This window comes from Tiliqua scincoides, chromosome 6 (assembly GCF_035046505.1).
Source record: "Tiliqua scincoides isolate rTilSci1 chromosome 6, rTilSci1.hap2, whole genome shotgun sequence".
NCBI classification, from domain to species: domain Eukaryota; kingdom Metazoa; phylum Chordata; class Lepidosauria; order Squamata; family Scincidae; genus Tiliqua; species Tiliqua scincoides.
The window spans coordinates 7,848,866-7,863,832 of record NC_089826.1 but is presented as its reverse complement, the minus strand read 5'-3'; the positions used below and the strand labels follow the sequence as shown (position 1 = coordinate 7,863,832).

General features: G+C 47.7%; 1 protein-coding gene across 3 annotated transcripts in view; it reads right to left on the bottom strand.

Moving 5' to 3' along the window:
- SHROOM3 (shroom family member 3) overlaps positions 1-1,362 on the bottom strand; it is a 72,007-nt gene extending 70,645 nt beyond the window's left edge. For 2 of the 3 annotated variants that reach the window (XR_010794652.1, XM_066631808.1), the window contains exon 1: positions 1,281-1,362. Coding sequence is in view for 1 of the 3 variants with exons in the window: in XM_066631808.1 (XP_066487905.1) it covers positions 1,281-1,312 (32 nt within the window). In the remaining 2 variants the exon portion in view is untranslated. Of the gene's footprint in view, positions 1-604; positions 734-1,280 lie in introns of those variants that run through there. The other variant, XM_066631811.1, reaches the window with a different exon arrangement.
- Positions 1,363-14,967: the final 13,605 nt, after the last annotated feature.

Below are 14,967 nucleotides of genomic sequence, written 5' to 3'. Positions count from 1 at the left end.
CCCTGGATGGATGACTGCTTAGAAACCTTGCATAGAAGTTCCAAGAATGGAGGAAAAGTGGGCTATCAGTGAAACACTGCACAGAAGCCCTTGCCACTTGTGGCATGCATACCCATGCTCCAACAACTGTGCCCCACTCTAAGGGATGCCAACCATCCTCCTTCCTGATCTTGGTTGTTCCCCCTCGCCATGACACAGCCCCACCACTGCCCTTCCAGCAGCAGCCAGGGGACTCCTGCAGCTAATTAAATGCATTCCTTCTGCCTCCTTTTTGTCAGGCTGTCATTGTTACACTTGGCTGGAATTCGAAAGTTGTATTTGCTCAGCTAAAAGGAGGATCTGCGGGGATACATTTTGCCTTCTCCTCTCCTTAAAGAGACACAATTTTAAAAGATCTTTAAAAAATTTTTTAACAGTTGCCTGTCAATCAGACTCATATTTACACCAGTAAAGTGCAGTCTGCTGGGCTTTCAGGAAAGGGGTGCTTCAAGACCTCTCCCCGAGCAACCTTGCAGGGATCAAGGGGCTTTGCTCTGGCTCCAGTGACTTTTATGGGCTTGTTCCTGATTTAGTGTCACTGTACACGAAAGGGAAAAAGTCATACCCCAAAGATGCGCCGGCATATGATGAATGGCTGGACAGAGCATGGCGCTCGCTGAACGACAAATAGTCATGCCTGGGCTCCAAACCACAAGGACCCCCTGAATTCACACACAGAAACCCTTCTGCATCCAAGCCTGGCTGTTACTGACCTGGGAGGGAGGGAGGGGGGGAAAGAAAGAAAGAAAGAAAGAAAGAAAGAAAAGAGGAGTGAACTGAAAGTAAAAACAGAACAAAGGAGGGGGAAAGAAGAGGTGGAGGGGGGAGAGAGGCTGCAATTCTATCCACCCTTTCCTGGGAGTAAGCCCCACTGAACACATTGGACTTCCTACTGAGTAGACATGCCTAGTTTTGTGCCCAGAGTTCGAAAGAGGCAGGAAGGGCCCAATCCTGTGCATGTCTACTCAAAAGTAAGCCCCATCATGGTCAGCGGAGCTTACTCCCGGGTAAATGCGGATCGGACTGTAGTCTAAGAGCCCACTGCTGTGCACGCCTACTCAGAAGTCCCATGATGGTCAGTGGGCTTACTCTCAGGAAAGGGTGGGTAGGATGGCAGCCTGAGAGCCCAGCCCTGCGCAAGTCAGTGGGGCTTACTCCCAGGGAAGTGAGGCTCAGACCGCAGCCTGCGAGCCCACCCTAGGCGTGTCTACTCAGAAGTAAGTCCCCTGCCGGTCACTCACCCGCCTTCCTGCGCGCCCGGCCCGGGGCACATGGGCGGCCCCGCTCCGCAGCGCCCGCAGCCCGGGTCCCAGCGCAGCAGCCCCGCCGGCGCGCCCGGGCAGCGGCATCGCCTGCTCCAGCCCGGCGCGGGCACGATCCGCCAGCCCTCCCTCCCAGGTAATCCCTCCCGGCAGCCCCTCCGGATTGGCTCCCGCCGGCGGCCGTATTTGCATCTCAATGGCTGGCGCGCTCTCCCAGCCATCGCCCCCCAGCCTCCCCCGGCCACGCTGCTGCGGGGACGCGCTCCACGCGGGGGGGGGGCTGGGGAGCCCGCGTCCGGGGGGGGGCACACGCGTGCCAGCGCATCAGAGCCGCCAGCGCAGCTGCCCTGCCTTGCACATGGCATCGGTGGCGTAGCTAGAGGGGGGGCAAAGCACTCAGTCTTGCAGGGAGCCCACGCCTCCCTTTGGCACCCACTGCCCAGAATGGCTCCGCTGCACACCACGCTGAGGCTCCCGGCAAGGCTGAGTGCTTTGCCCCCCCTCTAACTACGCCACTGCCCCGGGAGGGGGCACACATGTGTAAATGCATCAGTGGCGTAGCTAGAGGGGGGGCAAAGCACAGTCTTGCAGGGAGGCTCAGCGCGGCATGCAAGCGGCCCCTCCACCCCCCCTTCAGAGACAGGCGTACTCCTCGGTTTTGCACCCACCACCAGAATGGCTCCGCTGGCACCCCACCATGCTGAGGCTCCCTGCAGACTTAGTGTTTTGCCCCCCTCTAGCTATGCCACTGCCCAGGGGGCACACATGTCTAAACGTATCAGAGGCTGTCCATTGCACAAGGCATCAGTATTGTAGCTGGGGGGGGCAAAGCACTAGGTCTCGCCGGAAGCTTCAGTGTGGCATGCAAGCGACCCCTCCTCTGCGGGGCCAGGCGTACACCGCCATTTTGCGCCCACCACCCAGAATGGCTCCGCAGGGAAGGGGCCGGTTTGGACGCCATGCTGCGGCCCCCTGCAAGACTTAGTACTTTGCCCTCCTCTAGCTATGCCCTGCCCGGGGGGGGGTACCCACCTATAAACACATCAGAGACCATGCATTTCACATGACATTTTTTCCCCATCCACATGGAAATGGGCCACTCATAGACAGTATACACAACAGCGAACAGGTGTTGGGGCAGCATTTGCAAGCAGCAAGGAGCCACAATCAATCTCGCCTCCCTAAGGACCGGAACTGTGTGTGATTACTTTCAAACGTGTGTGAAAGCTGCTGTGTGTGAGCTGCTTTCAAACATGTTTCTGGCATTAATGCTTTATGTTTTAGGCAAAATTTAAAACCACCGTAGGTGCACATCTATAAAGTGCAATGTGCAAAGTATCTCCTGAGCACATAACTCACCTAGGCAAATGTAATATGTCAATTCACCTTAGCAAAGATATCCTTGCAAGCGCTTGAGAGAGAGAACCTCCAGAGAGATTAAGCACAGACTGCCCAGATCAGTCAACCCCCTCCATGAAGGAACAAACATCTGACCTATCATGTCCCTGACTATGCTCTTGCTTCTCCAGGGTGATTTTGCAAAACATGAGAATAATGGCACATCACTGTACCCTGCGTTGGCTCGGTCATGTTGTGAGAATGGACGATGGCGGGATCCCAAAGGATCTCCTCTATGGAGAACTCGTGCAAGGAAAGCGCCCTACAGGCAGACCACAGCTGCAATACATCTGCAAGAGGGATCTGAGGGCCTTAGGAGTGGACCTCAACAGGTGGGAAACCCTGGCCTCTGAGCGGCCCGCTTGGAGGCAGGCCGTGCAGCATAGCCTTTCCCAGTTTGAAGAGACACTTGGCCAACAGTCTGAGGCAAAGAGGCAAAGAAGGAAGGCCCACAGCCAGGGAGACAGACCAGGGACAGACTGCACTTGCTCCCAGTGTGGAAGGGATTGTCACTCCCGAATTGGCCTTTTCAACCACACTAGATGCTGTTCCAGAACCACCATTCAGAGCGTGATACCAGAGTCTTTCGAGACTGAAGGTTGCCAACATAACATTACTGTACCCTGGTACTCATGCAGTTGGCCATCCTAATGAGACAGTTTAGATAAGGTGCGATAATCAACCATCAGTCGAAGAGCAAATCCAAGAATGGAGACTGCAATGGTTTGGCTGCGTTTGCAAAACGCATACTAGTCGGCTGCCACACAAGTTCCTCTGGCAGAAGCGACTTCCCAACTGGACAGTTCAACGGGCAGCACCAAAGAAAACATGGATCAAATACACTGAGGAAGCTCTAAGGATCCAGCGATTGACCATCGACAAGGCTAGAAGTATCGCCAACAATCACAAAGAGTGGAAGCGCATCATCATAAATGATACATGGATCCCAGCAGCACCTACAGCAGAGTATTGACTGAGAGGACAACCTGCTCTCCAAGTGCCAGCTGGGAACTGAAGAAGAAGAAGACTTATGCAGTTCAATGGGGATGCACCAGGGGAGATGTTCTTCCACATGGGCCAATCAGGCTGTTCCATGTGGTGCAATCTGGAAACATCTGAGCAGGGCAGTGGACCAGTAGTATCATCCACAATATTAGGTTGAATTCAACCTCACTCACTCAACCTGAGCCGAGATTTGAATCAGGAACTTCCAGTTTGCAGTCCTAACCCCCTAACATTTTGAATGCTGTTATGGTTTCATTTTAATCCTTGGGAAGCCGAAAGGGAAAGGACAGCTTATGAGCCTGACTGTCAGGGAATCTAAACCAACCATGGTTAAGTAAGGCTGCAATCCTATACACACTTTCCTGGGAGTAAATCCCACTGAACACAAGGGAACTTACTTCTAAGTAGACATGCATAAGATTGTGCTGTAAGTTCTTTCTAGATGTGTGACAACAGAGATAAGACCAGTCAGACGGGTTTATGGTGAATTCTCAAATGTGGTTTGTATGTGCAAGAACTCTTGGATCTGGTCCGCCATACACACATGAGTGAGGCCTTATAGGACACAATGGCAAGTTCCCCAACATCACACCTGCCCCCCTTTCCCCATAAACCCTCTGGGCAGCCCTGCTTGTTATAAAAAAGCTTCCTCAAGCCTGTGTAAAATGTCAGACCCTGGGGGCATGCCCCTTTCCTCTTACACTTTGTAAAGCCACTATTACCAGCTCAAGAGCATTCCAACAGGGTCATTTTATTGTCTGAAACATGCAGGTGCCCCAAGGTTCCTTACATACTTTATGGGTGCTCCTCAAAATAAGGAGTTAAATAGAGTTGGCCTGAACAAAGTCCTTGTGTAGTGCAGAAAGAGAAGCAACAGGTAAAGCTGTCCTTGTATGATGAAGTCAGACAAATGCCATAGATAATGCTTTGTAAAACTGGTTTTAACCAGCAGGTATTTGCTGAAGCATATTCTAGCAGCGGCCAAATAGCTACCAAACCTCCAGGCAGTTGCCTCAGTGCATCATATCCAGAATTATCTGGTAATGGTGAGAAACAAGCGGCTTGTCTCTAAGAAGGAGCTAACTGCAGGGAAGATATGGGTCTTGGCATTCCCTATAGGCATTGTTCAATTCCAGAAATCCCAAGGCATGTGTGTAGCATTCATTTGAAAAAGAGCATTTGCAGAGTTTGTTTGCTACACATGCGGCTTGCAGCCCAACCCAGGTATGGGCTCCTCATGGGTGTAGTTCTGAGTCTGACCATCTGTTCAGAAAGGGATGCAGAGGGCTGGATTTATCATGCCCCCACCTCTCTTTTCCCAGTAGCTGTTTGCTCAGTGCTATTGAAGATTATTTGTCCAGAGCTCTGTAGGTGCAACCCAAAAGTTCAGGGCTCTGGATGGGTGTCTTAAGGTGTTTTGACATTATTATCAGTGGTGTCACAGCCCATCAGATGTTTGGACTGGGATTTTTGGGTGCTCACTAATTTGAAAGGCCTCTGCCTTTCCATTGGACCATATCAGCGACGTGGAGAGGGGGAATTTGCTGCATGGGTAACAGCCTATCCTCCATACCTACTTTACCCAGGCTTCACGCACTGGAGAGGACACTCTGTTCCAGAACCACCATTCAGAGCGTGACACCATAGTCTTCCGAGACTGAAGGATGCCAACAACTAATTTGAACTCTACCCGAGTTTAAGAGCTGGTGAGATATCTCTGTATAATGTTCGATGGTCCTAGTAGTGTAACTTGTTCAACTGTTATCTTGTTAGTACCTATATTGTTCAGATATTATTGGCCAGATATTATTATTATTATTATTTAGTAGTAGTAATAGTAGTAGTAGTAGTAGTAGTAGTAGTAGTAGTAGTAGTAGTAGAGTGATTTTCAACAACAACAAAAGTTTACAAAGAGTTTCGTGCAGCAGAATGAATAAAAACATATTTATTCAAGGTTCTCTGACCCCCAGGGGCTTACAATCTAGGAGATATCAGCAAACAGCCACTGGAAAAGGTGCTGTGCTGGTGGGGTAGATGGGACAACTGCCCATCCCCCTGCTAAACGCAAGAGAAATGTCATTTAACATATAATCTGAAAAATTACTTTGAGCGTGGGTCATGTTATGTGTCAACATTGTTAGCAAAAGGGAAGGATGGAAGACAGGCATTTTAAAATGGATTGTACACTCTAGCCAAAGTAGGTTTACAGTCAGATTATAAGCTTATAAGAAGTACACACAGAGGGCTGCCAACTTTCTTTTCTGGCAAGGCTTTGATGACTATTGCTGTGCAACATGTAGATATTCAACAGGTGATGCCTTTTACTCATATGCAATGCTTTTATTCTGGCCAGCTGCCTTTATTCTGCTCTGTTTTGACTTTGTAGTAATTTCTGTTGCCAATTAAAGTGAACTGTCTAAGAGATGAACTGATGAAAACAAACTTCCCAACAATCTCTGCAGGATTTCAAGTGCTAGTTAAGATATCTGTACCAAATGTGAGCTGTTTATTCTGCTCAATTCTAATGTCTTGCAAACAGACCTTGTGCAATAATTAGATTTCACCTGCCAGCTTTCTTGGGTTTAGCAAAGTTGCTTAACTAAACTTTACTTCTGTTTTTATCCCATGCTTCCTCCAAAGAGCTCAAGGTGGTGCACATGGTATAATCCTCTCCCCTGCTCATCATCAAAACAATGCTATGAGGGCGGTAAGGATGAGAGCAAGTGACTTGCTCTGGGTCAACATGTGAGCTTCATGGCTCACCAGAATTTGAACCTGGGTCTTTTTGAACTAGGTATGTTCAATATTTAACTTTTACACCACACTGACTCTAAACCAGGGGTGTCCAAAGTTTTTGGCAGGAGGGCCATACTGTCTCTCTGACACTGTGTCAGGGGCCTGGGGAAAAAAAAAGAATTAATTTACATTTAAAATTTGAATAAATTTACATAAGTTTACATAAATGAATATATTAAAGATGAACTTATATGAATGAATGACAGTCTTGCAATAGCTCATGGCCTGTAAAAGGCCTTGCACAAAGCAAGGCCGGCCTTTCCTTTGCTGCCACTGCTGCATCACAGACGTGAAACAGCAAGCAGTGGAGGGAGCCCTCATCCCATAGCTAACGCGAGAGGTTAAACAGTCACCCTCATGCTGAGAGCAGTTGCGTCGGGCCAGTGCGGGCTCCAACAAATCTCCAGAGGGCCAGAGGCTCATTGGAGAGTGGGGGCTCCCTGAGGGCCGCACAGAGAGGCCTTGAGGGCCGCAAGTGGCCCCAGGGCCGGGGTTTGGGCACCCCTGCTCTAAATTATGCTAAGCAGAAGATCCATGCTAGATCAGGTTGCACAGGGTAGCATAATACTCCAATCTACTGTTCCGATTTAAAACAAAATTTGCATTTATAACGTTAGAAGCAATCATGAGGTCTCTTCTTTGCAGTCATTAGTACTTTGCCTCAATTTGTCCTCTACCTTCGAAAATGTGTCTTGACATAACATTGAAACAGAAGATGAGGAAACTGGAGCTGGTCATTTCTCTTCCCAGTAGCACTGTGGTATGTTTGCTTGAAGTCAAATGGCAAGCTGTCTGAGTGAGATATTGCAGAGAAATATTTATCTATTGCTTGCGGGTCAGGGGAAGCGGGTTCCTACAGAATCAATTTGCTGAAGGTATCTTGTGCCCCTGAACTCCAGTCAGACTCATAAGCTACATTTGCGCTCACTGGAATCCAACCTCTCACCCTGCCAACTTTTTTTTCCTGCCACAGCTCCTATGCTTCTGGCTTGCTGCTTTTTGGTAGCAGCCCAGGGGTTTTGGAACCGGCTCTAGTAGTGCTCATACACTCTAACAGTTCCTAGAGATGTTCCCTGCATAAATGTTTATGAAGGTGCTTTGTACCAAGCCAAGTCATTGAGCCATCTAGCCCAGAATGGCCAATTCTGATAGGCAGCAGCTCTCCAGCATTTGAGGTAGAGGTATTTCCCATCAAGGGCCACTTGATCCTGGAGATGCCAACAGTTAGACCTGGGACTTCCTGCATGCAAAAGAGATGCTTTATTACAGAGCTATTCTGCCCGTGGGTCCTTCCTTCTTTCCCCTCTCCACTTTTGAAATGGCAGGGAAAGAAAACAGGAATTGGGACCAGGGCCACCATGTATTTGGTATCTGGTATCAGAACCAGAACCAGGGGACATCCACTAAAATTGAGTGTTGGGAGAATTAGAACAGGAAAAAAAAAATTTCTTTACTCAGCGTGTGGTTGGTCTGTGGAACTCCTTGCCACAGGATGTGGTGATGGCATCTGTCCTGGATGCCTTTAAAAGGGGATTGGACAAGTTTCTGGAGGAAAAATCCATTATGGGGTACAAGCCATGATGTGTATGTGCAACCTCCTGATTTTAGAAATGGGCTATGTCGGAATGCCAGATGCAAGGGAGGGCACCAGGATGAGGTCTCTTGTTATCTGGTGTGCTCCCTGGGGCATTTGGTGGGCTGCTGTGAGATACAGGAAGCTGGACTAGATGGGCCTATGGCCTGATCCAGTGGGGCTGTTCTTATGTTCTTAACTACAATTCCCAGGAGGCCTTGCAGGTCTCTTGTTATCTGGTGTGCTCCCTGGGGCATTTGGTGGGCCGCTGTGAGATACAGGAAGCTGGACTAGATGGGCCTATGGCCTGATCCAGTTGGCTGTTCTTATGTTATGTTCTTATGTATGAACTGCACAAAGGCACCTTTTGGGCTAGTGGCAGCTCTAGACAGAATGCTGCCAATGGTGACATTTTTGATAACTGCATTATTGTATCTCTGTTTTTTGCTGATGTGATATACTTTGGGGGCAGAAAAGCAAAGTAAAAATTGTTGAATAAAAACAGAATAATTTATTTTAAAAGGCAGAGAGCTGGAGGAAGGTGACACAGCAATAACAGAGGCAGCACCTCTGCAGGTAAGGAAGAGGCAGATGAAGCGGTCGGGGGACTTCCAATCACCAACTGATGTGGTCGTCGCCTCACTGTACCTCCTTAGTGGCTGACTGCAAAAATGCTGCCATAAATTAGGTTCCTTTTGGACAGCTGAAGACCTGGGACAGCCATGTTCTGGCCTGATTTTGCCCAGTAAACCTTGATGTTGGCTCTCATCAACAGGAACAACTTCTTGTTCAGGCTGGGGCTTTGGTGGGTTTTCCCAGCTTTAGCTCTTGGTCTCTGATCCTTGATTGCTACTTGATAGCTGCTGCTGGCTCCATTCTGACAAGTCCATCTAGCCTAGGGCAATTAGCCTTGACTGCTAGTAGCAGCCCACGGCACAAGTAGGTGTCTTTCTCAACAGTACCCCCCCCCCCGCCAAGATCATTCTTTATAGAAGATGCACTTTATGATTGCAAAGTCTATACTCACTGAGCTATGCCTGCTCTGTGACAACAGCCTGAACCTGTGAACGGTCAATACATTGACTCCTGGTCCATGTGGCCCAGTACTGTCAGCCTGGACTGAAGACGTCCGCAACCTGTTTATCTAAAGCCCTCTGAGCTGGAAATGAAGCCCGAGACCTTTCGTATGCAAAGCATGCTCTCTTTCACTGAGCTATGGCTCTCCCTGGCGCAAGGTATAAATTTAACTAAATAAATTGAAAGCACGCAGGAGGACGTGCAATTCCCCTGTCCCTGCACATGCCGCATTGAAATAAATCAGGCAGCCGTGCTTGGTGGATTGCAGCCAAGGTGTTCACAGCAAATCATTACTGGAATGGACTGAGTCGGCAACCAAAGCAGGGGATCTAGGGGGATATTTTGCTTTTCAGCGTTGTCATTTATCACCAGTCACCAAACAGAGGGAGACGGGTTATTCTCAGTTCACAGTGATGAAGGCAACAACAAAAAAAATTTTTTGATCTATGCTACAAAGACAATGTCAAATCCTTGTGAAAGGAAAACTGCCTTACAGCGGTTATTTATATCACTGTTGGCTTTCTTGATGGCAAAGCTGCCGGGCGACCATAAATTTGGGCCGATCCATGCAATGGCTCCTGGCAGCTGAAGCAAAATGCAAGGCTTGGCATGAAGTAGAAATGGCTGGGTTTGAGAAGGAAATGAGGAAATTGCTTTTGGAATAAGATAGAAGCTGCTTTAATAAGGATGATTTCCTTAGAGGAAGGTTGTTTCTAACAGTAACTCTTCCACTGGCTTAAGCACAAAAAGAAAGAGAGAGAGAGAGAGGGAAAAAAGGAGATGAGTCGTTAATGCCAAGGATATCAATTCAGGGGTGGTAGAATTAAAGGCAGACTTTGGCTTTTCTGCTAAAAATAAAAGACTGAGCCAAGATTGTGTTTGTTCAAAGCCTAGAGAACTTAGGTGCATTCAGATAAAGAGTTCCAGTTCTGGTTAGTACAGCAGCATCATACCTAAGCCCAAATCAGCATTCAATACACCACACTGGCAAGAGCGTTCCAAGATCCAGGGATGGACAAGATCCTGAGGCTTGTGTTGTCTATATCTATCCTGAGGCTTGGGTTGTGTTGTCACCTATAGATAGAGGTGTTTGTTGCCAGTGAGTAAGATAGGACTACAGCCTCTTACTGAACACAATGGGCATACTTCTAAGTAAATAACATTGTTTTCAAACTCGTCTACCTATAGACTAGCACCCCAAGCCTAACCAACTTTCCGGTGCCAATGCAGCCATGCCAAAGGGGCTCACACTGCATTCTGATGTCAGTATGGGAATGCTTATCTCTTACTGCATTGAAGATTCATCAGTGCTGGAAAGTTGGTTAGGATTGGGCTGAAAATCTTGATGGGATGAATGATCCCTTGCAAAGTGTTCTCCTTGATCCGCCCTGGATTTGTTGGGCACCCAAACTGTACCTCCCAATGTGATTAGGGAAGACAGGAGTTCAGAAAGAGGTGCTGCTTGTTCTTACATTCTCAGAGTGGGGATTTAGGTGCAGATTGGGGATACCATCTCACATTCCTCTCCAAATGCTAGCGTAAACGCAACAATCCAAAATCCCTTACCTTCAGGAGCAAGCTATAGGCACTCAACAGTATGAAAAGACCTCTCTGTATTCACCTATGAGTAAAGGTGATCGTAAACATTTTGGGGTTTTTTTTTGTAGATTTCGTTTTTTCTCAGGGAAAAAGTGCAGAAAGCTGTGCTGTGTGTTTTTATTTCTATATCACTGAAAAATCACTCCCTATGAGATAGGAGATGAGTACCAAGTTGGAGAATTCCATAAGGTACATTTTAAAATAAAATACTTGTGTGTGTGACTAATTTTTTTTCGGGGGGGGGGGGGATAATTTAAACTGGTCTAAAACAAAATCCAGCCAAGGACACAATCCAGCCAAAATTTAAGCATGTGCTTAACTCTCTAAATGAAATCAATGGAACTTCAAAGTGCTGGATCACGACCTTTATTTGTACAATAAAAAGAGAGGGAGGGATGCAGCTTTTGAAGTCCTAATTAATAGACTAAAGTCCAGCATCAGAGAAGTTTGATGCACAGAACTTCAGAAATGGAAGGGAACAATACAGAAGGACTACAATTCTGCAAACTCAACCTAAAAAAAAGTTGTGAGGCGGCACTGGCACCGTTAAGGGGGTGTGGGCCGCACCGGGTGATGCGCCAGGGGGGTTACGCACCCTGGGGGGGGTGATGCACTAAAATTGCGACTTTAGGAGCTGCCCCATAATGCCATATACCGTTGGATGCGGAATGTCCAGCAGAGTGCAATGCAAAAAACCAGAACTGAAACCTCTCCTTTCCTTCAAACGTTATGGCCAAAAAACCGGGAAGAAAAAAATGCATAGATCCCTATGGAAAGTGAAAGTGAGCCATATCACGCGTTTACTCGTGAGTAGGCGTACTTGTCATAGTCCGTTGGAAAGGGCAGGCTGAGAGGAATCCAACACCACCAGAATGGTCCCGATCCAATGAGTGCAGCCCCCCAAAAACACCCAAGGATGTCCCTGCGTCCCTCCCAGCTGCGTCTATTGAGCCAGAAACGAAGCCACATGGCCGCGTTTACTCGCGAGTAGGCAAACTTGCCTTAGTCCGTCAGAAAGGGCAGGCAGAGAGGACTCCAAGGACATCAGAATGGTCCTGATCCAATGAATGCAGCCCCCAAAACACCTGAGAAGGAAGTCCCTCCCTCCCTCCATCTGTTGAGCTCTATGGAAAGCAAACAGCCACATGGTCGTGTTTACTCACGAGTAGGCAGGTGTGCCTTGCCTTTTGGTCAGGTCAGGCAAAGGGGAATGTGAGGCTACCAGAGGGTCCCGATCCGATGGAACTGGAGCACAACAAATGCTCCAGAAGGCAACCTCCCCCCCCCCCCCCCCCACTAAGAAGGACAAAGGAAAGAGGCTTCAACTGATAAGGGGAAAGTTTTCCATTTTGCACTTGCAAAGCCAGGTGGGTCCTTATCTTGATGTGCTTCAAACAGAAGAACTTTAAACTGGGCACTGGGGAGGGCTGGAAATCTCCATTGACCACTATGGGACTTACTTCAGAGTAGACATGCATAGGACTGGGCTCACAGGCTGCAATTCTACCCACACTTTCCTGAGAGTAAGCCCCATTGACCACAATAGGACTTACTTCAGAGTAGACTCACTTGGTGGAACAGGACTGGCTCCCCCTTATTTAATTATTTCTTTTCTTTTAATTTAATTATTTATAATTATTTATTTTAATGACATCACTTCCAATGGGTCCTGGACAGATTGCCATTCTAAAAAATGGGTCGCAGTGCTAAAAGATTGAGAACTGCTGCAATAAGGTGTTAGCAAGTTCACGTGGGTGTGTGTGTGACTCTACAAGTTTTCAAAATCACTAAAATCAGAGTTTGGAGGAATAATCCCTTCGTGTTATGTATCAATCAATGCGTAATTTCATGCAGAATGCAATGAAACAAACCACATTGAAATATCTGTGTTATAACAAAAGGTACAGCCAAAAAACTGGGGGGGAGGCGGTTTTTTTATATCACCACGCCCACCACCTGGGGCGTTGCCCCGCCCACTGCATGGGGTGATGCGCAGGCCTCCAGCACCGGGTGACACGAATCCTAGTGATGCCACTGGGGGCAGAGTCATGTGTAATTAGGCTGCCAAGACTTTGGCATTCCCTAATAAATGTAATTTATAGTACTGTTTATGGCCCTTTTTCAAGAAATGCTGTTTGTTAATTCAATCTGCGAACAGCAAAGATTTCTCTTCACTGATGCATCTTTGTAAAGTTTTAGGGTTAGGGGTCTGGGACGGGGTGCAGGAGGGGCGCAAATGCTTTTTACAAGAGTTAATGAGGCAGAATAGTTTGCCTTGATGGGAAAAGATATTTTCTCACCAAATTAAAGCTTGTGCCAAAAGAAGAAGAAAAAAGAAAAAGCATACGATGAATGTGGCTCCATTTCTGAGTGGAAAGCATGGAAGAAACTTTTCACTTATTCCAGGGATGTTATTGCAGGGATCTGAGAACAGCAGGTTTGCTGAATTATGTGTTTTAATTGGCTGCCATTGTTCTGCATACCTGATACAGTCATCAAGCTGGCCCTTGCTTGGAAACAAACTCGGATCACAAGTAAAGCACAGTTCATTGCCTGATTGCAGACTTGCCCGAAGATCCAACTGGACGAGGAGCTAAAGCTCGATATACTGAAAGCATCTCCTGTGCAAGCCCCCTAGAAATGACTGGCTATGCTGCAAGAGCACAGGAGTGGCAAACTTTGGGTTGAAACTGGAACCTTCCATTCTACCCATTGAGCTACAGTCCCCCCCCCCCCCCCGAATATATGGTGGCCTGAAGATATATTTATACTGCGGAAAAATTTATGTAATAAAGACAAGCAATTAAGGGTGCAGTCCTAGTCTGTGCTGGAACAGGCAGTCTGCACTGTATCCAGAACAGGTTTGGTGCCGGCTGGAGTGCAACTGGAGATTTCATTCCCTGTATTCCGAAGTACACCCCCTCCCTGGCAGCACTATGGGGCTACTCAGATCTGCGCCTGTAATTTTCCGTGCAAATCTAAGTGGCCCGAATAATGCTGCTCGGGCCAGGGACAGGGGTTAGAATCCGGCCTGCGACATCAAAGCCAGCCCCATCCCAGGCCCGATCCTTTCCCCCAGGCCACCCTATCCCTGACCTGAAATGCCCCCTCCCCATCTCAATTCCTTCCTCCCTCCATCCTCTCCCACCCCCTGTGCTGGCTTGCCCCAGACTGGCACAAACCTATCCTGTCCCGGCACCATTCCAGTTCCGCTAGGCCAGCACATGTCCATGCGCTGGCCCAGCCTGCTTCCAAGAAGCCATGACACTTAAGAGCTGGCAAAAGGGACTTATGCTGGCTCAGGGCAGCAGCAGGATTGCGCTGTTAGATAATTACCAATTGTGCTATTTCATTTAATCCTGTTAAAATTTGGTTGACGTACACCGATGTAGCACTGAATCTCAACTTTGAATCTTTTAATGGCAGCAACCCTTTCCACAGCTTCCAAATGGCAATGACAACCCTCTAAATGCGAGAAAGTGTAGTTACATTCTGTAAAATGGCCAAGAGGACAAAACTAACAGAGGTTATACAACCACAGGCGGAGAAGGGGAAAAAACAGAACAATTTTTAGAAATATTGAATGCCAGGTAGAAAAACTTCATTATAGAGAAAAATCTATCTAGCGATTCATCTAGGGCAGGAGGTCTGGTCTAGAGGGTAGAGCCTCCGTCTGCCTGAAGATAACATCCACAAGGTCGCCAGTTCGAGGCCACCGGCACCGTGTGACCTTGAAGCAGCTGACAAGCTGAAGCCGAGCTTTTCCATCTGCTCTGAGCATGGGAGGATGGAGGCCAGAATGTGCGACCAGAACAAGAAAGAAACATCTGAATGTAGTGGTTCTTGAAAGAAAGAACCTTCTTTCAAATTGTAAAAATCCCTATTTAATAAGGGATTTAAATAAAGCCTGCCTATGTAAACCGCCTTGAATAAAGTCTTGAATAAAGACCAAGAAAGGCGGTATATAAATACCTGTTGTTGTTGTTGTTGTTATCATCATCATCATCATCATCTCTGTGTGTGATTTAGGCCCAAGTCCTAACCCACTTTCCAGCACTGGTATAGCAGTGCCAATGGGATATGTGGAGCATCCTACAGTTGGGGGGCACTCACTGAGGCCTCCTCAAGGTAAGGGAATGTTTATTTCATTACCTAAGAGCTGAATTGCCCTTATGTCGGTGCTGGAAAGTGGGTTAGGATCGCACCCTTAGATTATTT